Here is a 24965-nt window from a genome sequence, read left to right on the forward strand (position 1 = left end):
GCCCAAGCTTTGAACTCACATCTCTTGCCTCTCAATCCTGTTTCTTAATCTGCTATTCTACTTAAAAATTAAAGTTGAAAACTGTTTTTTCCTTATTTTAGTCTCCACAGCCAGTTCTAATTCAAGAAGAGTAGCAGTTGGATTTTTACCAATGCCTTTTTTCCTTCTGTCTTGTTCAACCAGTGCAGTTTTATCAGACAACTCCTCCGTTTTTTGGTGCAATTGGCTTAGCCAACCTGAAACTAGTTGTTCCTTGTCCTGGCTAGTTGGCCTTCTTGTTTCATAATAGTCCCATTAGCTGGCAGTCCTCGTCCTTGCAGCCTGGGTTATCCCCTTACTCTGGTCGCTGCACCTGCCATTAGACTCTTGTCCTCCTGTTCTGTTAACTGCTTCTGCATAACTAATAATTAATATTGGTTATTCAGCACTTCTAGCTGCTAAATATTGAATTGTGTTATTTTTAATTAAATGAGGCCTTTACTAATTGTCTTACTGAATTAGTCCTGTGCCCACTGGTTTTAGTAACTCTCTATCTAATGGATCTGTCCCTAGAATACCTCTTTCCCACAGTCACACTCTTGGGTGTGCAGTTTAGTATTTTAATGGACATAGAACAATAGTGTCCCCCCATCTTTGATACTTGAGGTAAAGCTGCCTTAGTCTCTTTGACATCTCCTCCCTCAAGATCAGGGTGATTTTGAAGGTGATTGTCACTGCAGTCTCTGGCCATGAAAAGAGAAATGAACTTCAAGCCACATGGGGGTGTGGAGTCTACAGACTGGGATTATAGTTATAACCAGAAGCTGGTTTATGGCTTAGGGAGGAGTAAGGGATTTTAGAGTAGGTGGGCCTCTATGTTCCTTTTCATGGGGTGGCGTTTGGGGGGCATGAGTTTCTGGTGCTGGCTGTAGGTTGTGGAGGCTCAGGGGTCTATGAGGGTGCATGAAAGGAGGCCGAGCTGTTGGGAAAGCCTGACAAATTCCAGGGACTGGCAGCAGTGGTGGTGATACTTAACTAGGGGAAGGACAGCTGCCCTGAGGAGCATGAGTGAGTGGGGTGGGGGTGATGGAAGGACCCAAGGAACTTTTTGGGAAATGGGTACTCTGAAAAGTCAAGTTAGGCAGTGAGGAGTCTGCTATAGGCGGGTGGGAGAGGAAAGGGTGGTGGGTTCGGGATGATTGCATAGGATGTGAGTGAGCCCTTTGCCAGCCCATGGAGGGCAATTTTCATTTTCCCTATTCTGGTGGTGACTCACTGTCTCTTCATTTTTCAAGGGAGAGAAACAAACAAAAACGAAAGAAAAAAAAAAAGGAGCTGTTCCCCACACCCCCCATGCCTCCCTGGATCTATCTGCCTGTCCTCCATCCCCAGGAAAAGCAGACGCCCACATCCCCTCCTGTACTCCTTAGGAACACCTTCCTTTTGCCTCCAACTAAAATGGCCTCTCATTCTAGCCAGTCCTGGGATTCTCCAGGGGCAATGGCCAGTCTTCTCCCAGCCTGACAGCAAGCTGGCCTGTCACCAACAAGTTAGCCCATTAACTCAATATGGTCACCGGTCAGCCAGTTGGCCAGCACCAACTTGCTCTTTAGCCGGTTCGCTGGAAAGCCATCTGGTTGACCAGTTAGCCAGCAAACCCATCGGTCGTCACCCAAGCGAATCAGCCTCCCTTTCTCACTCCTTGCCCCCTCCCTTCTCTCCCGTCAACTCCCTAACATCTCAGCGGGTAGGACCTACTAATACTGCATAATCGGGTCTGCTTCTTAACCCCCTGCCTTCCCTCTCTTACCCTCTGTTGGAAAACCCTGTTGCCAACTCTGTGTGTGTCACTAACACGCTTATAACCCAGGGGACCATGGGCTGGGCAGGGACAGGTGGGGCAAGGTATGAGTGAAAGCCCGAACTAACCTTTCTGTCTCATCTGCGGAATGTCGGCCATCTTTAAGTCTTTGCCTCCTTAGTCCAGTTCTTTTGCTGCTTTCTTCTCTACTAACCGAGGTCTTGAGCTGAGCCCCTTGTCCGCAGCCGGGCCTTCCGGGAGGGGGCGGGGGCGGGGAGAGGAATCCGGGGAGCGGTAGAGGTGGGGATCGGGAAGGAGGGGAGTTAAGTTTTGTGTGTTTTGTTTCTCCCTCCCATTATAATTTGATTTTCTTTCAACAAAGTACTTCAGTTGGACTTAGGGTGGGAGGGTCTGAACAAACAACCAAATATCTATGGATATATATTTTTCCTCTTTCCTTGAGTTTCACAGTTGGTCATTTTATTTTTCTTTTCTTTTCGTTCTGTTCTTCTGTTGTTGTCTTTGTTGTTTTTTTGGCCCCACCCCACCCCACCCCCATCTCCGGTGAAGCACGCAGGGATTGGACACGCTATGGTAAACAAACTGCATTATCTGGTAGATATCACTCTAATTGTCTTACCGTTTGGTTTGCCGTGGGTTTTTTTAACTGTTGGATTCTCCCTCTTTTGTTTCCTTCCCCGCCCACCCTGTTTGGTTTTGGTTGTTTTGCTCTTCCAACTGTTTTTTGCGTCCTGGACAATCGTTAGATTTTGCTTCTTTCTCTTTTAGTTTTCCTCTTTCGCTTTTCTTTCTTTTTTGGTCCAAGCTCAAATCCAAAAGACAAATGACAATGGAGGAATTTGGCCTGTCCCTGCCCTATCCCCTGACTCCTGAATTCAGATTTCTGGACAGAGAGACCTGGGGGCAAGGCCCGTGTTCATCGGCTCTGGTTAGACCAGCCCCGATGCCAGGCTGCTTATTTCTATTATTGCTTTATTTTGTTCCTTTTTACCCCCTTCCTTTTTTCTCTTTGATTTAGTTTCTTTCTTGGTCTCCTGAAAATCCATGGAAAACACCATCCCATGACATGCTACGCTCTGCTCACTGTCAGCTCCTAAACAGGCCCTTCAAGATTGGGGAGAGGGTTGGGGGGTGAGACCTCCAGTGGCAGCCAGCTGGGCAGGTTCCCCAGAGAGGGGGAATGGCCTTGGCAGATGCTGAGCCACCTGGGACCAGTCAAGAGCGCCTTCAAATCACCAGTGTATTGCCAGTTCGAAGGCTGACCTATGCTGGCTGCCAGGGAAGAGGTGACACCCCTTCCTCACTTCTCAGCCTTGAGGGTTTCTGGTTCTGTCTCCCCCAACATTTTGCATGGCATGAATGGTCTTTTCCCCTCACCAGGGACAGTGTCCAGTTTCCCCCACCGCTCTGCTGCTCTGACTAACACTGTGTCTCACACTGTCTTCCTTCCCCTCCATCTGCCCTCCCCTCTCTGCCCTCTGCCTGTCCTGCATGGCCTCTGACCAGGGTTGGTTTCCTTCCATTGAGGGGGTGAGAGGAGGAGGCCTAGCAGGGGTGAAGTCAGGGTAGTTGTCACCAAGCTCCTGTTTGGGTTGGGCTCAGTCCCGGTGAGTGTTGGTGTGGGTGTCTGTGTAAATGCAGCTGGTGTGTGTTGGTGTGTGGGTGTGACTGTATGTAAATGTTGGTGTGACATTTAGGGGGTGTTAGTGGGAGACTGTACTGTGTGTTTGTGAGATTCTACTGGGTGACTCTACACATGTAAACGCTGGTATGAGCTAGGGGGCTGTGTGACTGTGTATTCGAGCCTGGCGAGGGCTCTGTGTGGAGGTGGGAGGTGGGGGCCTGACCCTTAAGTCTGGGGGCCATGATAGGCAGGAGCAGGAAAGGAGCTGGGATGGCCCTTTGCTGCTCTCCTCACCCTGAAGTGAAGTATGTGCCCACAGGCCCTGCTGTGCACCATCCCCTGGGAATCCCTCTTGCCAGCCCCATCCTGGCTCTGTAGCAGCAGGCGGTTAGTCATCGCCTATTAATAATGCAGAGTGATTGAGCACCAAGCTGGGGACCCTGCAGATGGACGTGTCTGCTCCCATGGGGCCAGCACTACTTGGGGCAGCTGCCTGGCTGGCAAGGAGGGAAGCATGATAGTGAGCCTCCCAACCTGGCGGCTCCCCCACTCCCCAGGAGGCTCTACCTCTGAGGCCACCACTGGCCTGTCCTGCTTTTACCACAGACCCACGGTAGCCCTGTCCTCTGCCCTGACCCCCAGCTAGTGTCCACGGCCACAGCCATCCCACCCTCCCCAGTCCAAGGCCTCACCTGGGCCACTCCCAGTCATCCTAGTGTTCAGGTGGAGCCATGCGGTGGTCCCGCACCATCCCATTCACAGGCTTTCTTCTCCAGTTGCTTAGCTGCTGCCCACCCCTCAGGTGAGGCCATTGAGTACCTGTTGGGAGCTGGGCATTTGGGACTCTTTCTTTACAGAGTGTCACTGGATAGCCAACCTGTGTCTGTAAACGGAGGCAAGATTAACCCATGTGGTGCACTAAAGCACCTGGGGATTCCCATCCCAGAATTAGGACCCTGCAGACCTTCCTTCTAGTCTCAATTCAGTTAAAAACTGATCGCGTGAACTAGGACTCAAGCTCAGGTTTCTCAGGTACTGAATGGGCTGATAACATACCTGCATTCCCTACTTCAGGGTGTCAGGGTGTGTGAAGATCAAGTAAATGTAATGGAAGTGAAAGCATCTGGACTCTGGAGAGGGAATTATAATGTTATTAAACTTCATGAAATGTTAATCAATTACCTCAGTGTTTCCAGGGCAGGGATGTTTTGTAAAGAAGTGATTCCCTTCCCATAGAGAACCCTGGAGAATATAGCATCTCTGGCACCACTGGAGATCTTATTATTTATCATCCCTTCTTAGGAATCAGTCCCAAAATAACTGATGAAACCCCAGAATGCCTCAGGAATTGAGCCTGGGAGGAGGAGGAAAGATGGAGTGACTTGGTTAAATTGGTTAAGAAGCAAACAATGCTGTCTGGTTTCAGGCCTGGCAAGGAAAGTTCTTGCTAAATTCTGTCTCTAAAGTCCATGCTTTCCGGTGTGGGGATCGCTGCCTGATGATCAGAGCATGGTTGCCTCTTGGTGTCCTGAGTGGCCTCAGAAACCCTCAGAAACCTATCCGAGGGATCAACTCTTTCAGACCAAGAAGAGGGCACCAAAATCTATTCTGATTCCCAGTCATTACTTCCCTGGGTTCCAGTTGGTTTTATATTTATTTTAACTAACTCATTTATATGGCTTCTTTTCTTGTTATTTGATCATTTCTCCTTGCAGGACAGGATGGATACAGACCAAAAAGGCCAACCAGTTGGGAGGTTTGGGTTAGGTGCAGTCAGGCTGATGAAAGTTTTCTTGTAAAAATAATAATAGTTCTTTATACATTCGCTGGCATCTTTGGTTTTCCTAAATATACCCCAATTTTGAGTCCTTTAAACTTGATGAATGTCAAGGGGGCAGGCATCAGGCAGAGACAGCTCCCATTTGATGGCTGGAAAACGGGGGCCTAGAGAAAGCCTGGGGTCCCACGGCTGGCTCTTGGAGGGCCTGGCGCTCTCACCACAGTCCTCACTTGGTCCTCACAGCAAGCCTGGGAGAAGCGCGAGTGACAAACACTGCTAACCCCTTTTACAGATGATAGTCAGAGAGGTCAAATGAGATTGTTATGGAAAATGGTAAAGGCTAAACACGAATTCAAGATTTCTGACCTGAAGTCTTTCCCTTTTATTCCCAAACTTTATCAAATCCAGATGTCAGGACTTGCTGTAGGGCTATAACTGCTGGCTTGGTTGTCTTCCTGTGCAATTCAATCCAATTCTCTCTTTAACTTCTCCCCATCCCAAAAAGATGGCTAAACTTGAACACATAGCAGAATGGTATGACCTTCCCAGCAGTCTTTCCCTGGTCTTCATGCCCTCCTCCTACCCCACTCAGTCCCAAGGAGAGGTGATGAGAGCAGTGAACTCTCATAGGAAAAGAGTGCCTATTGATACAGTGTCACAATGTGTCAAGGGCTTCATAAATCCTGAAGCCCATCCAGCCTGTCCGCAACTTAAAAACACCTGACCTCAATCTATTCTCCCCAGAATAAGTCCCCCTCCTCAAGGGGTCCAGTGACCCTGTGATCATAGGGGGCTGGGAGAGGCCCCGGACAATGCCAGAGGGGCCTTCCTTTCTCCCTCAGCCCTTCTTCCTGGGGCACTGGGGGCACGGACCTGGTTTCCCATCCTCCCAGCCTGCCTACAGGGAGACGAGCACAGCAGAGCAGGAGAGAGGTGGAGCCAGCAGGGTCGAGAGCCCACCAAGGCCGGGGGCTGCTCCTTGAAGCCACCTAGAGCCACCCTTCCCACCCCTGGGGAGCAGAGGGGGTCTGGGGGCTGTGCTCCTGTCTCCTGTGCCCCATCCCTTCTTCCCTGTCTGGCTGTGGCCTTCCAGGGCAGAGCTGTGACTCATTCCTCTTGGCCCCCTCAGTGTCCACCCAGGGCCAGGCCTGTGCTGAGTGGGTCGGTGTGGGTTGGGTGCAGAGGCGGCTGTGTCCTGGGGTGGTAGCCATAGTCCTGCTGATGCAAAGGCTGCTGCCTGGAAAGAAGCCCATCCAGACTTCGTCCCACTGCCTTCGGTAGGGTGTGGTGTGTGAGCAGGTGTGTCTGGGTCTGTGACCAGTGGCGAACGGGCAGTGGGAGTGAGTGTCTGGATCGCCCTCTGGGGAAGAAGGTCCGAATCTAATGTCCCCACCCTTTTCCTCCCAATCCATGAATGTCTGTCCTAGTGGTGGCTCCTCTGCCCCGACTCTGGAAGGAAGCTGCTCCTTCCTGCACCCCCACAGCTCTTTCGCCTCCATCTCTGCTCTTCCCCGCCCCCCGGCCCCGCATGCCTTCACGCCTGTGGCTGCTGCGCGACTCTCCTGCTGGGCCTGGCCCCTCCCAACCTCGTGCTCTAACCCGCATGTGTCCCAGCTGCAGCGGCTGCTCTGTGTCGCCCGGCCCTCTGCCCTCCTCCCCGCCGGCCCTACCCCTTCCAGAAGCTGTGCGGGGAGGCTGGGGGGCAGGGGCACCATGAACCCCTGAGGTGGAGGGGGATGGGGGAATGATTCCCCTGTTTCCTGCTTTTACTAACGAACCTGCCATTTTTGTGTCTGGACTTTGATTTGTCTGAGGGAACAGTTGGGTCTTACTAATCTGTCATCTTCCTCGCCTTCCCCAGAACCCTTCTCCATTCCCCCCACCCTTTGCTTCCTTTCCACCCGGTGCTGTCCCCACCGTTCTCCCTCTATTTCCCCAGCCCCCAGGCCCTTCCTCTGTGGGCCTCCTTATAGTGCCCTGCCTCCTCCTGCTTTCTCCCCCACCCCTGGGCCAGGGATGCTCTAAAAACATAGCTGTGAGCTTGGGGAGCAGACAGGAGGTGGTTAAGGCAGCCCTTTTCCAATGGGGGACAGCATCTGGCAGTGGTTTGCACAGCCATGGTGGGCAAGGTCAGATTTACACCCAGTCCAGAAGGGAGTCGGGGGAGGTGGCCCCATCCCCACAGTCAGGTCCTTCTAACACTGAGAGCAAAGGCAGGGGAGCTTGCTAATGGGACTGGGCCAAAGAGAGCCCGTGGCTGGAGGAAGATGCCAGTAGGTGGTTCCTGGCTTCTGGGCCTGGGGAGGGAGGACCCTGCTGAGCGGCTCAGTGGGCTGGAAGGCTGAAAGCTGAGTTTACTGACAGAGGCCAGAAGAGCCTCTTCCTGGGAGCTCTGGGGATGGGAGGGCCCCCCACCTGCACAGAAGCAGGAGTGCCCTATCAGGGCAGTCGTGGGGGACTGAGGCTCTGTCCACCAAAACCCCCAAGGCATTGAGTTTACAGACCGGACACAGGAAGAGCCAAGCGTGGCCCTGGGTCATGAGCAACTTAACGCTCACCTTTAATGACCATGCTGTGTCCCCTGGACTGTGTTGGTATTACAGGGGTTACAGGGCCATGTCAGGCCAGGTACCTGTCCTTCAGAAGCTGACCGTCTGATTGGGGTGACCAGATGTAGGCTCAGATACAATTAGCGGCCCAGTTCTTGGTCTCTTAGCGCAGTGTCAGGGTGGAGACGGAGGACAAGATGGAGTTGGGTTTGCCTCAGGGAGACTCTCTGACCCCGCCACTCCTCCCAGGCCCCTGCTTCCATTCCTGCAGCCCCCTTCTGCCCATTCTAATCTTGTCTGCATGTTTTTGTGACTAATACTTTGACCCTTCCCTTTTCTACCCAGTTCCCCACTTTCCAGACTCAGGTGGGGTGGAAGGAAGAAGAAATAAACAATAATGACCAGTCCTCCCTTCAAAACAAGACTCGAAAGCTCTCAAACTGCCCCATCCCATAAAGACACCCTTTTACCTTCTGTCCTTGAACCTAGTTCCCCAGCACAAGGTTTGATGGCTCCCAGGAGGGGCCCTCTTCAGCCCTTGCTCTGTTCAGCCCTGCCCCACTCCCGGTGAAGCCCCAGCCTGGCACCGTGGGCACTCAAGGGTCCTGCAGGAGAAGCTTCCCCTGCACCCGTGCTCCTTAGGCTCTCCTAACACGCACTCCCCCCCTCCGGGACAATGGGACCCCGGAGACCAGTCTCTGGAAGACGGCTGGCGGCATGCATGTATGGACCGGTGTGGGTGGGGACGTCACAGGATGTGACCAGAAGGCCCCAATCTCCAGCCTTCACCTGACAAGGGGGTGCCAGAACATGTCTGGGGAGTGGGGAGTGGGGGTGGAAGCTCGGCGTTGGGTTCAGAGTGGGCCGGCTTCCCGATGGCCCTGGCAGGAGTCGGCCTGCTTTCCCAGTTAGCCCTCCTGAACCGCAGCTTTCCTAGAGTGGGGGCTGGTGGTCCTGTAGCCGTTGGCTCTTCCCCCATAACCTTGCGGGGGCTCTGGAGCCTTTGGGGGCTGCTCCCATGGCTTTTTCAGGGGCTCGCTGGGCATTTGCTTGGGGTGGGGTAGCCAGAGTCCCCTGCACTTGTCACTCCCCAACAAGGTCCCATCTGCCTTCCTCAGACCACTGCTGAGCCCCTTTCACCTCCTCGGACCACCAGCTGCGCCCCATCCTTACCCGTCTTGCTTTCTCACCTCACTCTTCAGCTCAGGGTCAAGGCATAATGAGGTCAGCCCTGTCTTCCTCTGTTCCCTAACCTGGCCCTGACTCCCTAGAGTAATGATGGTGGTGCCAGTGGGGAAGACAGTGAAACAACGCAGGTGGGCTGTTGAATAGGTAAAGGGCTGCCCCCTCCATGGGAGACAAGAGAGTGACCCAAATTCAGGGGGACCTGGGCAGTAAAGAGACACTCAGGAAGTGGGTGAGAAGCAGTGGAGACCTTTGGAGTCAGGATTGTAGTGGTGGGGATCAGGCCTGCAAGGCCTTCTGCATCTTCCAGGAAGCCGCAAGGCTCCTTAGGTGTATCTGAGTTCTCTGCACACCCTTGCCATCCTCCGTCTCCCTGCTGGGCTAGGACTGGAAGGGCTCCTCAGGGCCCCAAGGGAGAGCCACAGGAGTCGAGCCACAAGATCCAAGGATGGTCGGTGTTTCTGCCTTGCTTACGGAGGCATTCTGAAATCCCAGGCGGGTCCAGAAAGCACCTTCATGAGGAAGGAAGTGCGGGTGCCATTTTCATCACCCCATAGTGGGGCCCTGGGTCCCCACTCCCACGGACCCGATTCCTGGGGCTTTGCATGGCAAGCACTTCAGTACTCGTCAGACCTCTGCCTGCCGGGCCGTGGGGCGGGCCTCTGTCTACCCTGAAACCATCAAATCTTGTGCTGCTTCCTTTCCCACCTCCTCTCTCTCTCTTCCCCCCACTGTTCCTCCTCTGAGACAAGCAGACATAAAAATGGGGGGTCCCCCTCCCCCGCTGCCCCTGGCCCCTCCCTCGCCCAGCCTGTGGCTCTTCTCAGGGAGTTGATGCCAGTTGTCTCCTTGTCTCCCCCTCCCTCCCTGGGCTGGGCAGGTGACCATCTCGGTGGACGGGATCCTGACCACCACAGGCTACACGCAGGAGGATTACACCATGCTGGGCTCTGATGACTTCTTCTACATAGGGGGCAGCCCCAACACAGCTGACCTGCCGGGCTCGCCCGTCAGCAACAACTTCATGGGCTGCCTCAAGGATGTGAGTAGGGCGAGGAAGGGGCTGGGGCCAGCCCAGGAACCCTTTGGCCCCTGTCTCGAGGGTGATTTAGTCTGACCTGGCCAGCTGCCTGGTTCCTCTGCTCCTTCCAAGCCCACAGTGGGAGACCTTCCCTCTTCAAAACCTGAGGCCCATTGACTGCATCAAGAGTCTTCTTTCCCCTTTCCTGAGCCTCAGGAGTTGCCCACCCTCTCAGATGCCTTCCAGGGCAGCTGTGGCTCAGAGGAAAGGATTTTGGGTGTGCAGACTAAAGACCTGTGTCTGAGGTCTGGCTCTTCTGCTCACTAGCTCTGTGACCTTGGCCAAGTCCCTGACCTAACTCCTGGTTTCCTCATCTAGAGAATGAGTAGTCAGTACCGACTTCTTAAGGTGGGTGTGAGGAGCAGAGGAGAGTGTAAATTAAAATACTGTGTCAATTGGAAAACGTCAGCCAGATGTTAGTGGTGGTTGTCTGGCCATTGTTATGAACTGCAGTTTGGCAGCACTGAGGGCGCCATGCTAGCGCTGGGCCAAAGACAGGACGGAGAGCATGAGCGGGGCAAGGGAGGGGCTTATTCACAGCCTTTCTGGTGAAGCTGGAGCAAGTGGTCTTGGGGGGCTGAGCAGGGATCCCCTCAGGGCTGGGTGGCAGGGTCCCGTGGTCCTGGCTGCCGCTGGGCAGGAGTGGCCAGGCCCTAAGCTGCGTTTGCTTCTTCATCCCTGCCCCTGCCCCTCCCTGCAGGTGGTCTATAAGAACAATGACTTCAAGCTGGAACTATCCCGCCTGGCAAAGGAAGGGGATCCCAAAATGAAGCTGCAGGGGGACCTGTCGTTCCGCTGTGAAGATGTGGCTGCTCTGGACCCTGTGACTTTTGAGAGTCCTGAGGCCTTTGTGGCCCTACCCCGCTGGAGTGCCAAGCGCACGGGCTCCATCTCCCTAGACTTCCGCACCACTGAGCCCAATGGGCTCCTGCTCTTTAGCCAGGGCCGGCGGGCCGGGGCCGGGGCTGGAAGCCACAGCTCTGCCCAGCGGGCTGACTACTTTGCCATGGAGCTGTTGGATGGCTACCTCTACCTTCTGCTGGACATGGGCTCTGGGGGCATCAAGCTGCGGGCATCTAGCCGCAAGGTCAACGACGGCGAGTGGTGCCACGTGGACTTCCAAAGGGATGGGCGTAAAGGTCAGGAGGCCTCTGGTCCCTCCCCCTCTCACTCTGGCCACTCCTCTCCTCCTGCCTGACATCCTTCCAGGTCTCTTCTGCTGTCTCCCCTCCAACCCCTCACCATGCCCAGCCCTCCTGTCACAGTGCATTGGTGGAATGAACACAGTGTTTGGAGTCAGTCAGACCTGGAGTCACACTCCAGCTCTCCCAGTTACTGTGTGTGTGACTTTTGGTCCACTTCTTTGAAGCTTTTAAGCCTCAGTTTTCTTATCTTTGAAAGGAGTCCTTACACTGGGGTTGTCAGGAGGAGTTAAGTAAGAGAACACCTGCAGAAGCATTAGCCCAGCGCCTAACAAGAGTAGAATCCTGTTCCCCTTACAAAAAAGTTCCCAGACTTGCCTCTTTCCTTTCCAGGTCCCCTCAACTTTCTCTTATTAACTCAACAAATATTTACGGAGCACCTACTGTGTGCCAGACGCTGTCCAAGGTGCTGGGAAGGGGATAGCTGTGAACTAATCCTCCTTTGTGTCACGGGGCTCAAGCTCCAGTGGGGCACACAGACACTCTCACCTGGTGAGGTTTCTAGCATGATAAAGCTGCAGAACAGAAAGTTCTGGGGCTGAGGAGGTGCTCTTTCCTGAACCTGCTGCTGCTTCTAGCTGCCCTTTCCTCCACTCTTCCTTGTCAGTCTCCCTGTCCCTTCTTCTTTTTCTGCTGAATCTCTCCTCTGTACTCTTCACCATCTTGTTGAACACAAGAGGAAGAATTGACATAAATGAGAACTGACACATTATCCAATTTAAGCACTTATCAATGTCAGCTAAATTTTCATGCTCCCAAGCTGTCACCTTGCTGGACCTTTGAGTCTGGGTGAAGTGACCATTTCTCCCACACACGGGGAATAAGGAGGCACTGTGACTCCTGGGAGTGCAGGCCTCTACTGGCCCGGCATCTTCTTCCTTTCCCTTCTTCAAGAGAAATGTCACCTTCCTTGGCTTTATTGTAAATGGGTTCAACCCCTGTTTTGTCTTGTGATGGCTCCCAGGAGTCTTTGCAGAGCACTTGCTGCCTCCTAGGGTTTCCAGACAGGTGATCAGGAACTCTGTAGGTTGGAAATCTGCCCAGGCCTTGCAGAGAAACCCAGGGCCTTCTGCTTCCAGGAGTGGTCTCTGCCTCACACAGATCTCCAGAGCCCATGCACCAGGTCTGGCCAGTCTTTGGGTCCCCGTCTTGACCAGCTCTGACCATTTCTGATGGCTCACATTTATTCGTGTGCACAAGCACAGACTTGGGGCTGTTATTCCATTCCAACAAAGCTCTCTTTCAAATTCCATGTTTCTTTTTTTTTTAATTTTGGTAAATTATACATAACATAAAATATACATACCAGTTTTACCATTTTTAAGTACATAGTCCAGTGTCATTAAGGACATTCATATTGTTGTGCTACCATCACCACCAGCCAGCTCCAGACATCTTCGTCTTCCCAAACTGGAATTCTGTCCCCATTAACCACTAACTGCCTATTCCCCCCAGCCCCTGACAACCATCATTCTACTTTCTGTCTCTATGATTTGATAACTCTAGGCACCTTTTATAAGTGGGATCATACAACAGTTGTCCTTTTATGTCTGGCTTATTGCACTGAGTATAATGTTCTTAAGATTCATCCATGCTGTAGCATGTGTCAGCATTTCCTTCCTTTTCATGGCTATTAAATATTATGTTTTATGTGTATACCACATTTTGTCTGTCCATTCATCTGTCAGTGGACACCTGGGTTGTCCCACTCCCATGTTTTAGAGTGACCTTGGAGCAAGGCCTGTACTCCAGCTTCCGCTTGTTGACTGCACTGAACACCCTTTTCCCACCTCTTCCTTCCCCTCCCTCTTCTTTCTCCCACATTTGGCTCATTTGCTGAGAGTCCATCAGTGTCCATGTTGCAGAGGCCCCACAGCAGGTGGGTAGAGCAGGCATCGGAGGAATCAGGTACAGATAGAGGTGTGGGTGATCGGGGGGCTCATGTTTGGAGGCCTGGTCGGGGAGTGAGTTTATCAACAGGATTCTGGGACATCTAACCGTGTCAGGGGAGAACAAGGGAGGGGCCATGTTATTGAAATTGGGCATGGGGGAGTGGCCGCTCTGGTTCGGGGAATGCTTTTGGCAGAGGGGAACGTGCTCCAGATGAGGAGATCTGTGGCAGAGGCCCTGCCTTTGCTCCCTTAGTTTCACATCCCGTGCTCACACTTTGATCTTGGCCTTCACCCTGAACCCCCAACAAGATCTCTGCCCAATTAGGCCTAATGTAGATCAGACCCTCCTTATTTCTCTTTAACTTCATGGAGATAGGCAGCCATTTTTATTTTTCTTCAAATAATTGTTCTAAACTTGACGGAGGAAAAACTTTAGAGTAAAAATGACAAACACAGCAAAGTTTCTAATGTATGTTTCTGCTTCTTAAGACTTCAGTGAAGGCTTTAAAGCTCCTACCCGATCCCAAATCTTTTTTCTGAGATAACCAGCCTCTCTTTCCAAGGAAGTCTTATAGCCCAGAAGCTCCCTGTCTGGCTGCCATCCTGTCATGCAGGCCCCAGGAGCTTATCTGCCTGCCCTTCTTGTTCGCTAGCTGCAGACGGGATCCGGGGCTGGGTGGGGGAAGCAGGCCCTGGGCCCCACCACCTGGAGCTCCTGACCTGCCTGGGCGCTCTGGGCTCTTCTCCAGTCTCTCTCAGCCATTTCAAAATGGGATCATAACGACCCCATTTCAGGGTTACTATGAGACTCAGTAATAAAATGTCTGTGCTAACAAATATTATTTTATTGTATAATGTATATAACAAGGTGCTAAGTGCCCAGCACATAGCCACAATGCTCAGTAAATGTAAGTGGGGGGAAAAACCTTTTGGATTCAAACCTATCAGCCTTCTTCGAGTTCTCTGCCTCTGGCTCCTGGTCTAAGGGAGTGGCCAGAGGAGGGACCCGTGAATGGCCCAGCCCGCTTGGGCATGTCCACCGCCAGGACATCCTCCAAGGACTTGCTCCGGTGGAGAAGGAGGGGTCTGGACAGGGGCCCAGGATTGCGGTAGTTGGCCTGGGGCTGACTTCCACAAGTTCCTAGCCTGGGGCCCTTAGGCGGGTGGTACTGCGTCAGGCAGGTGAGGCCGAGCCTCCTGCCCAGGGCTGCTGCAGGGAGCGGGGTGGCCTGTGTTGTCTCCGTTCTGCCCTCCCCACTGAGGCCCGTTCTTCCTTGGTCCCCAGGCTCCATCTCCGTGAACAGCCGCAGCACACCGTTCTTGGCCAACGGGGAGAGCGAGATTCTGGATCTGGAGAGTGAGCTGTACCTGGGCGGCCTCCCTGAGGGGGGCCGCGGGGACCTGCCCCTGCCCCCAGAGGTGTGGACGGCGGCGCTGCGGGCTGGCTACGTGGGCTGTGTGCGGGACCTCTTCATAGATGGGCGCAGCCGGGACCTGCGGGGCCTGGCCGAGGCGCAGGGCGCAGTGGGCATCGCCCCTTTCTGCTCCCGGGAAACCCTGAAGCAGTGCGCATCTGCCCCGTGTCGAAACGGGGGCGTCTGCCGCGAGGGCTGGAACCGCTTCGTCTGTGACTGCATCGGGACCGGCTTTCTGGGGAGGGTCTGTGAGAGAGGTGAGGCTAGTCTTCATTCCTGGTGTCCCTGCTGCCCATCACCGTGCCCCCTTCCTCCTCGGGTGCCCCTCCTGGACCAGCCCTGGGCATCATCCCTGTAATGATGCTCTCGGTCTTCTCTCTCCCTCCCCTGGTCTTTGCCTGTCCCTCGCTTCCCTCTTCCCCCACCCCTGGGGCAGAGGCCACGGTCCTGAGCTACGATGGCTCCATGTACATGAAGATCATGCTGCCGAATGCCATGCACACGGAGGCAGAGGACGTGTCTCTGCGCTTCATGTCTCAGCGGGCGTACGGGCTCATGATGGCTACCACCTCCAGGGAGTCAGCCGACACCCTGCGCCTCGAGCTGGACGGGGGCCAGATGAAGCTCACTGTCAACCTCGGTAACCACCCCACCCCATGCTCCTGGTCCCTTTCCCATCCTTGCCTCTGACCCACACCCCTCTGTCTGGAGAAGCTAGTGGTGGCACCAGTGAGAGTTTGGAGGTGGGGGTGGTGGCTGGGGTCAGAGCCCCTGAGAGCTCCATCCCTGGCCAGGATACACAGTGGAAGGCAATGCGGTGTGCTCAGCAACACTGTGGGGAGGACCCCAAGTGTGACAATACCATCTGTCCTAGTGTGTCTGGGGTGTGACAGCAGTCCTCTTGGGGTGCTCCTGGGGGTCTTGGCAGCATCTGTCCTGCACACACACATAATGACATAGCTCATTCTTGGTCATCAGCCCATCCACTTGTCATTCCTTGTTCATTCATTTGGGAAGTACTCACAGATGGCTGCTGGTGCTAAGCCTGAGCTCAGCACCACGGCAGATCTAGGGATGAGGACGTGGCCCCTTACCCACCCACCCTCATGATGTGCTCTGTGTCTGTCTGTGTGCATAGGTGCACATGGGACACTGGACACATGGGGTCTTGGCACCTTCCCCTTGTCTGCTGTCATGTTTCAATTCCATAGCCGCCCTGTGAAGGCACCGGATCCCTTGATAGGCATTGCTATGCCTGTTTTATAAATTATGAAAGTCATATACTGACTTATCCTACATCACAAAGCTAGTGATGGTGTGGGGAAGAGCCCAGGTTCAAACCCAGGTCATTTGCCCTGAAGTACAGTGCTTTCCCCCATTGCCTCTGACAGAGCTGCGCAGTGGAGGGCATAGGGACCCTCGCCATCAGACATCTCGCCATCTCCATCCTACCCAGAGCAGGTTGCAGCTCCACTTCACCTGGCGGTCCCCTGGTTGTCCACGTAGGCAGGGCCATCATGCCTGTTTGGGCAAAAAGAAAACAGCAGGTTCCTCATTCATCCAACACGTAGGGGACACATTCTAAGTGCCACCATATTCTGAACCTGGGTTACTGCAGCGAGGAAGACAGGGATCCTACTGTCTTGGAGCTTTCAGTCAGGGCCACACTGGAAGTTGGAGGCCCTCAGGGTCCAGGCTGGGGTCACATCTGTCCATTTCAGACTCCCCTTTCTGAATGCACAGGAGTGTAGCAACCATGGGCTTGCCACGCAGATTCAGGCCACAAGAGATGCTTGTTATGTCCTGGACCCAGAAGAAAAGTAGAGCTCTTTGAGCAGTTTAGATCCTCAACTGGAAAGAACACAGAACTTTGAGCTTTTAAATATTTATCTGGAGCCTCACCCTAATCTTGGTCTCTGGGGCATCTGTGGGATAGACTGGTCTTTTGGGGGCTAATTACCTTGTAAGAAATGCTTGTTATGTCCTGGACCCAGAAGAAAAGGGTTCCCTGAAACTTTGCTTCTAGCCATGATCACAGCCTACAGAGTGGGTGATAGGTGGCAGCGCTGCAGGGGAAGGCAGGATGGGAAATGCCCTTTGGCCAATGCTCTGTGGGTACAGTACAACATCCCCTGGCTTAAATGGTTATAGGAGGAAGGCATCAGCCCAGGACCCAGAGTGGCCCTGTGTGACATATCCTACTTTGCCCTAGGATGTGTGTGTTCTCTGTGTGGTAAACATGTGGCTCTGTGTGCTTGGTGGGGACACAGCAGGGAAAATCTGGGGTCTTCTGTTTGCACAGAAGGCAAATGCTTCTTCCTTACTTGAACAGTCTTGGGACCTTTGGGAAGAAGCCCAGGTTCCTTTAGATTAGACAGGAGGCAGTGTCCTGGCCCAGGAAGATGATCTCTGGGGGACCCTCGTGATCTTTTACTCTTAGCAACTACCCTCTCCTTCTCATGGACATGCTTTTCTGTCTGTGCCATATAAGTACTAAGAAGTTAGACAGCAAGGTGGCCCTCAGGATGACAGCCAGCAGGACAGTCCTCCCACCTGCCTGTCACCTCTGGCTATGCCCAGCCCCATCACAGAGATGTCGTCTCTAACACGGCTCATGACAGGCCTTGGCCAAGCTCATGCCACACAGGCAGTCCACATCCAGCCATCCAGCCTCAGGCCGGGATGACGAGTCCTAGGTCTGGGGCCGGAAGATCCGGGCTCTAGCTCTGGTCTCCTTGACTGTTAGGTAAGTCATCTCCCCTCTTCTGAACCTCTGTTTTCTTATTTGTAAAATGGAGATGAGGATCCTCACTCTCTGCCTGCTTTCTCTGGTGGTTCTGAGGTTCAGCTGGAATAGTAGGAGTGAAGACATACAGATGCAAGACACGTGTATAGACTCACCCAGCCTTCTAGAGGGAAAATCATAGTAGGATAGGGACCTAAGCTAGAGCCAGGCCTGGGAGCTTGCTTCCATATTGCATGACCCAGTGTGGCCCCTGCCTTAGGACCCCCATTCTGCTTCTACCCAGGGCCCGTGGGCCTCACAGACAGGCAACAACTCCAGAGCCCCAGTTCTGGGCTAGACTCGCTGCTGCGGAATAGAGAGAAGCCCGACAAGGCTTGGTCTCCGGCCTCGTGGTCTCACCCGGTAGGGAGGGAAGCCAGACATATGTAGGCAGCTGTGCAGCTCATGGGGTGCTCAGTGGAATGACCCAGACTTGGTGTTGGGTCCTGAAGGGGAGGCTGAGGCTGCCAGTGACCATTTGGTGGACCACTGAGAGGAGGCACTAGTGCCAGCCTCCGGAGGTGAGGGTGTTGGCTAGGTCAGAGAGGGCCAAGAAGGAGCTGCTGCCTCCTTCCAGGCCAAGGATGCCAAAGAAATTGGACTGTGCCTCCTGCCCCATCCCCCAAACTTCACCATGTCTGCATAGACTGAGCAAGTACAGATGCTGTGCTTTGCTGTCTGCAGCCCCTGGGTAGGGTGGTTGATCTCTCTTCCTAGAGGATGGTAGACTCCCTGGTTTCTTAACCCTGTTCCCGTGTGACCTGTGTTCCTAGCTTCCTTCTGCCCTAGATATGGCCTCTGGGCCAGTGCCCAGCCTGTCCTGTCCTTCGTTGCCTTCCCTGGAGTTGCCCTCCACGAGATGGGCCCACTTGGGCCCAGCTATCCGTGAGGCTGACATGCAGGGTGCATTGTAATTGAATCTCCAAGCTGGAGGGGCCCTTAGAAGTCACCTCCTTCAGTCAGCCCCACTGTGTATGAGTCACCCATGTGTCCTGCATGGACAGGAGGCTCTCCACCTCTGCTCAGACACCTTCCATGTCAAGAGCTCCACATCTCACCTCTGAAATGGCCATTCTAATCAGTAAGTCATTCTTCCTTAGTGTCAACCACCCCTTCCGAAATTCCTATTGGTGGGTCTAGTTCGGCCCCTTGAGCCATACAGAGCAAGTCTAACTCTTCCTCATGTTGTAAGCCAGGCTAAGGGCCCCTTACATTCCAAAGCCCTTTAATCCCTGGCCACAGGAGGGTGCCTCCGTCCCATCTGGGGCTGGTCAGTAGTTCTCAAGCCCCTTCAATAGGCCAGGATGCTGGGGAGATGGCTCTGAATGAGGGCTGCACACTGCCACTTGGCAATGTCACTTCCGAGATGACACTCCTGTGCAATAAGCCCTGGCAATAAGCCCTGGAGCCACCATCTCCAATCTGGAGGGTCTGGTGGGACAGAAACCAGGGGCGAAGGAAGCCTGGGGCCTTTCCCCTGAGTACTTTCCCACACAGATGACCTTTCCCACCTCCCCATCTCACATTTATACCCTCACCCTGGTCTCTGTTACCAGCCAGGGCCTGGGTGGGTCTGCACAGACCAACCCCTTCTGTCCATTCCCTGAACTGGAGGCCCAGGCTACTAGCTAAGGCTCCCTGAGCTGCGCTCTGGTCGAGTGTGTGCGCTGGGGGGCTACGTTTCTCCCCTGACCACACTTTGGGCTTTGCTCAGGATGATGCTGGTTTATCTTCAAGGGGTATTTGCTCTCCTCAAACCCCACTGAAGCAGGGGCTGAGGGTGCGGTCACTGCAGGGGCGGGCCTGGAGCTGACACCTCTTCTCTGGACAGATGGAACCCCATTCCTGGCCCTCCCCTGCAGGGGAGGGGAAGAACTGAGCAGCTCCCTGGGCCTTTCCCCAACAGGGGATCAGCCTGCCCTTCCAACCTTTTTTCTTTTTTGGACCCTTCATTGGTGAAGACTCTGCTGGCCCTGAGAGAGCCCCCGTGACCTGACTCCGGGCCCGGCACCCCCTAACTGCTGTCCTTCCCTCTGCTCCCCCTTGTCTTCCTCTTTTCTGTCTGCATCTTCTCTGTCTCCTTCTTCTCACTGTGACTTCTGACTTCCCCCTGAATCTGCCCCTTGGCCTTCCTCTGCCTCCTCTGCCCCTCTCTTGGTGCCAGGCTGTGGCTTAGGGTCCCGGCTGCTCCCCCCACTCTTCTGCTGCGGTTGACAACGCGTGTGGAGCTCAGCCGTACTGCCCGAGGGGCCCATGTCCCCCACAAAGCCACAGGGGAATCGGTTTACCTCCGCTGCAGGAACCTTCAGGGGCCCAGGGGATGCCAGGTGCCTCAACCCCCTTTACTTCCTGGGCCTTGGGGTTGGGGGCAGAGCCTGTTCTGGGAGGAGCCACACGGTGCCAGGATATTGTTGGAAACTGTGACCTCTTTGAAAGGCAAGGGACAGCTCAGGCTTCTCTTTTTCAAGCCCCTCAGCTCCCAGGGAGGGGGGCTGAGGTTCAGAGAGAGATCTGTCTGCAGTCGCTTGATGAGATCAGGACCCAGCTCCTCTGCCTCACAGCGCGGGCCATCCTGCAGCCTCAGGCTATCCGGGTCTGATGGCGGGGTGCAGGCATCCAGAGGCCCTAAGTCGCAATTTCATAGGACCCTGGTACATGAGCTGTTCACTCTGCAAGGCCGTCCAGCTCACATGTTGTGGGCAATGTGTTCCCTCAGGTGTGACCAGAGGCCCTGAGGCCCTGGACTGCAGCTCTGTGTGGACAGTGTGCTTTTGGACCAGGGTGCCCTCTGGGCCTGGAGTCCTAGGATAGCAATGCTGGGGCTGAGGCAGGGGCAGGAGACTTTGCCTGTGGTGACCTGCTTGTCCCTGGCTTGCTGTGCGGAGCTCAGCTGTACTGCCCAAGGGGCCCATGTCCCCCACAAAGCCACAGGGGAATCGGTGTCTTTTGAAGTCACACTTTGGCGGCCTCAGTATCCCCATCTGAGAGGCCTTAGCTCCTCCCTAGGAAAACAGATTAATAGTAATTCCTCTTTGGGGAGAAGTTCACTCCAGTCCCCAGTGGCAGCCTGGCATTCTTCAGGTTAGGAAGGCTTGAAGGAAGGTTCCTGTAGGGGTGGTGCAAGCCCCCTGGGACTTTGGGAGGTGTATGGCCACGGGAAGGGGGCCCTGGGACTGACCCCTCCATTTAGCTCAGAGCCCAGAGGGGCACAGGGAGTGGCATATTGCAACTTGGGCTCTGAGCAGGGAGTCGTCCCAGAACGGGGGATGCAGGGACTCTGGCCTTCCCTATTCATCTCCCTCCCAGAGACAGGGAGATGTGGGGTTGGCCAAGCCCTCAGCCCCGAAGTGATCCCCTGTACGACTGGGATTCCCAAGGTGCCCATCTCCCTCAGACACAAGAGGCCTGGGCCCCTCCAAGAAGGGAGACACAAGTCCTCTTCCCATCACCTGACTGCCCTGCCTCCCAGCTCTGGGGAGGGTTGGAGCCCTCTTGGGGGCAGGAGGGACAGGGGTCCAACTGAGGAAGGGGAGAGGGCACCTGGGCACGCGTGGTCCCCGGAAAGTGGCCCTGGGGGGAACCCCCGCCTGCAGACACCCCTCCCTGTGAAGGATGTAAAAAAAAAAAAACCTTGTTCTGCCTTTTTGTCTCCCCTCCCCCTCTGCCCGCCCCATGGCCCCCCCAGACTGCCTGCGCGTCGGCTGCGCACCCAGTAAGTGGCTTCCCTCTTCTTCTGCAGAGTCCCAAGGGGCCTGGGATGCTGGACACTGGGATCTGGGGAGGGGTGGTGGGGAGAGCCTTCCTCGCTGGCTTGTGTGGGGGTTGGGTGTTGCTTGTGGGGAGGGGAGCAGGCATGGGGTGGGGTCGGGGTGGTGTGGTTATGGAGGCGGAAAGGGCCAAATGAGGCTGGACCAGGGAGTTGGTGGAGGGTCCAGGGGCAGCATGCTTACTGGGTCTGGGGAAAGGAAGGCCAGGAACACTTGTCATTTAAAGTCCTCAAGAGGGTGGGGCAAAGACTTGGTGGCCCCTGCAGCAGGATGGCCTGCCACCCTCTGGCACCAAGAAGCCTGAGGGGCTGGGATATTCCGCCGCATCTCCAGAGGTGGCCACAAGGGGGAGGTCGAGGCAAGGAAAAGAAGATGAGGACTGGAGTGGAGTGGGACGCAAGCTGAGGCCATGGCCTCAGAGTTCAGCCCTCCACAGCTCCTGTGTTGGGTGGTGGCGGAGTTTCTGCCAAATACGGGTGCTTTCAAAGGTGACAGTGAAGCTCCCAGCAGGGGTGAGATGGAGAGGAGTGTGGGCATTTCTAAGCATCCCAGCGGGCTGGGCTTAATGCTCTGTCTTGGAGTGTCCCGGCTTGGTGGTGTGCCCTGAGGTCACGCAAGAGATCACAGGAACACAGCAGACACAGGCAGAGAGACTGTGTGTGCTCAAGACATCTCTGTGTGTGTTTGGTACCTGTATGTGCATGCGTGGTGAGCCCTGACCCTGCTGGCATGACTTGGGGGGCCCAGGAATGACCTGGGAGTGCTGCAGAGTCAACCATTCTAAAGAGAAATGTTTTGTTTGTTTTAGACTTGGAAGTGGATAATCCTGGTTTTGAATAAATGGTTATAATTCTTAAGAAACATTTCCCTCTTTGGCCATGCTGGGTGTGCTGTGTATGTGGTTGTGTTCCTGGGTGTGTGAGCTAATGAGGTGTGTGCTGAAAGGTCACATTGGGTCCCTCTGTAGATGGGGGTGGGGGAGTGGGGAGATGCTGTGTGTCTGTGTGGAGGCTTCACTGCCAGCAGTGAAGCTGTGGGTGCCTAGTTACAGTTGGGTGGTGATAAGGCTTTGTATTTTTGAAAGTTTTAGGTTTATGCACATATGCTGCGAATTTACCTGCTGGCTACACACCTTGACACTGAAGGTCCTTAAAAGACACAGGGAAGAACATGTTGGTTGTAGGTGTGAGTGTCTGTGTGCAGGGCCTCAGGGAACAACTCCAGAGGCACCATTCACATCCTACTCTATTCAGATGACACCCTCAGGAGTCACCCAATGTGGTAGGACCGAGTGTGTCTGGGTTTATGACTGAGTGTGTAAAAGCTCTGTGTGAGTGTGTGTGCCTGTATGCATGTGTGTGTGTGGTGCTGAGGCTCTGGGTGCCTGGGGTGGTACCATACATGAAGCCATACGCAAGCGTGAATAGGCGCCATGTTCACATCCCCCTTGGTGCCGCAGGTAAAGGCCCAGAGACACTCTTTGCGGGGCACAAGCTCAATGACAATGAATGGCACACGGTGAGGGTGGTGCGGCGTGGCAAGAGCCTGCAGCTGTCTGTGGACAATGTGACCGTGGAGGGTAAGTGGTCTGGGACCAGGGAGGTGGACACATCTCTACTGATCTCTGTTGGGCCCCATTCTTTTTGGTGACCATTGCCTGGGCTTCCCTTCCATCTGGCAAGCTGTCCCTGCCATTTCTCCCTCTGGGGTGATATGTTATGGAGGCCTGGATTCCAGGGGCCATTTCAGCTCCTATAAAATGCAGGCAGCATGTCCCTGGATGCCTGTTGGCCCTGGACTATCGAGTCCCACAGCTCCTCCTAGACCCAGGAGTCGTGCTTGCTGCCAGCAGCCACCTGATGGCATCGGCCGATGCCTCTCCTGTGTGACCCTGGTGTGGAGGGGAGGCTTCTTGGAACCCAAGGCTCAGACCCAGAAAAGATCCCGCAGTCCGTGCCCCAAACCCACTGCCCTCATCTCTGTCTGTCCCGAGCAGGACAGATGGCAGGAGCCCATACTCGGCTGGAGTTCCACAACATCGAGACAGGCATCATGACGGAGCGGCGTTTCATCTCCGTGGTGCCCTCCAACTTCATTGGGCACCTGAGCGGACTGGTGTTCAATGGCCAGCCCTACATGGACCAGTGCAAGGATGGCGACATTACCTACTGTGAGCTCAATGCTCGCTTTGGCCTGCGTGCCATTGTGGCTGATCCCGTCACCTTCAAGAGTCGCAGCAGCTACCTGGCACTTGCAACGCTCCAAGCTTATGCCTCCATGCACCTCTTCTTCCAGTTCAAGACCACGGCCCCCGATGGGCTTCTCCTGTTCAACTCAGGCAACGGCAATGACTTCATTGTCATTGAGCTGGTCAAGGGGTGAGGTGCTGGGCATTGCACCACTGTCACGGAAGTGGGCCTCTCCCCCGCTGAACAAGATATGCACCCCTAGCCACTGGCTGAGATGCCCAGTTCTCCAAACCACAGGTCAAGATTCAGCTCCCCAGCCATAGCCAAAATGGAGAAGCAGCTCCTCCTCCCCCTGCTGACTCCCCAGTTACTTCCTTAACAGGGTTTCTCCAGTTATATCTGTTCCGTTAATTGTCCTGGTTCAGGCCCTCTGGCCCTTTCTGTAGGTGGAAGATGGGACCTTGTCCCTATGGCCTCTCCTACCCGAGAGGACTCCACCCTAGAGCTGCTCTGTCCTTGTCCCGAAAAGGCTCTGCTGTCCTCACAAACCTCTTCTCCCGAGTCTGACAGGAGCCACCGCCTCTGGCCTTCCCTCCCAACATTCTCCCCATGATGGCATCTCACACCAGTGTCCTCTTGCCATTGGTTTGAATCCCTCCACAATGGGTTTCCCTCCCCATCCCTTCCTCCTGTGGTGCCCCAGACCCCTGCCATCTGTAGCTCCTCCTTACCCCATCTTCCCAGCATCATCCTCGCCTTGACCCAGTGTCTCCTCCCTACTGTGGGGCAGGTACATCCACTACGTCTTTGACCTGGGGAATGGCCCGTCCTTGATGAAGGGGAACTCAGACAAACCAGTCAATGACAACCAGTGGCACAACGTGGTGGTGTCCAGGGACCCAGGCAACGTGCACACGCTCAAGATTGACTCCCGCACTGTCACACAGCACTCCAATGGCGCCCGAAACCTCGATCTCAAAGGTGGGGCCTGGGGCCTCAGGAAAAGGCCTGGCCCTAGCCCGGATCCCACTCCACCTGAAAGATCACCCTGCCCTGGGATGCTCTTTCACCCCTGAGATTCTCTCTCTTTCCCCTGCCCATGGTTTCCACCTCTCTTTCACAATCCCTGCTGTGTCCAGCCTGACATTTGCCCATCAAACTTCTCAGCTCTCCTGCAAGGCTGCCCTCTCAACACTGAGTCTGGTTGCAGGAAGTGTTTCATAGGGAGCACAGTGGCCTCACTCTTGAGCTAGGAGTAGGTAGTCCAGGGCTTCTGAAGACCTCTTGGACCACCAAGGTCAAGAAACCTGCCTTGGTTGAGGGCTGGAGGAAGATGAGGGAGCTTATGTCCTGGCAGATGCCTCCCATGGGTGGGGTGGGAGGGGCAGCTGATGAGGGCAGAGGGAGTAGGGCCACTAGGTCCCTGCATGCTGCCCTGGTCATATACCTTGGGTGTTGGCTGGGATAGCTCTGGGGACTTTTTTGGATTCGGGCTTCCCTAGTGGGCTCAGCATCACATCAGTGTTCCCCATTCCCCAGGGCCTCTCTGGTAGCTGTTGAAGCAGTCATTGCCTGCCCCCAGAATGGGTGGTTGAGAGATCAGGGAAGGACAGCCTAGAGACTGGGGTTTTGGAACAGAGTAAAGAAAAAGCCCGCAGCTTTCCCAGAGACCACTGGGGCAACACGAGGGACCTC

At 54.7% G+C, this 24965-nt stretch overlaps 1 protein-coding gene across 27 annotated transcripts in view; it reads left to right on the top strand.

The window, feature by feature from the left end:
* Positions 1 to 24965, top strand: part of NRXN2 (neurexin 2) — a 102712-nt gene that overhangs the window by 36968 nt on the left and 40779 nt on the right. For 10 of the 27 annotated variants that reach the window (XM_036927317.2, XM_036927461.2, XM_036927423.2 and 7 more), the window contains 9 exons: positions 2351 to 2395; positions 9820 to 9981; positions 10721 to 11159; positions 14400 to 14786; positions 14966 to 15169; positions 21000 to 21026; positions 22532 to 22660; positions 23078 to 23459; positions 24061 to 24251. In XM_036927317.2, coding sequence (XP_036783212.2) covers positions 2351 to 2395; positions 9820 to 9981; positions 10721 to 11159; positions 14400 to 14786; positions 14966 to 15169; positions 21000 to 21026; positions 22532 to 22660; positions 23078 to 23459; positions 24061 to 24251 — 1966 coding nt within the window. The remainder of the gene's footprint in view (positions 1 to 2350; positions 2396 to 9819; positions 9982 to 10720; positions 11160 to 14399; positions 14787 to 14965; positions 15170 to 20999; positions 21027 to 22531; positions 22661 to 23077; positions 23460 to 24060; positions 24252 to 24965) is intronic. The other 17 variants (XM_036927440.2, XM_036927472.2, XM_036927446.2 and 14 more) reach the window with 8 other exon arrangements.

This window comes from Manis pentadactyla, chromosome 9 (genome assembly GCF_030020395.1).
Source record: "Manis pentadactyla isolate mManPen7 chromosome 9, mManPen7.hap1, whole genome shotgun sequence".
NCBI lineage: Eukaryota > Metazoa > Chordata > Mammalia > Pholidota > Manidae > Manis > Manis pentadactyla.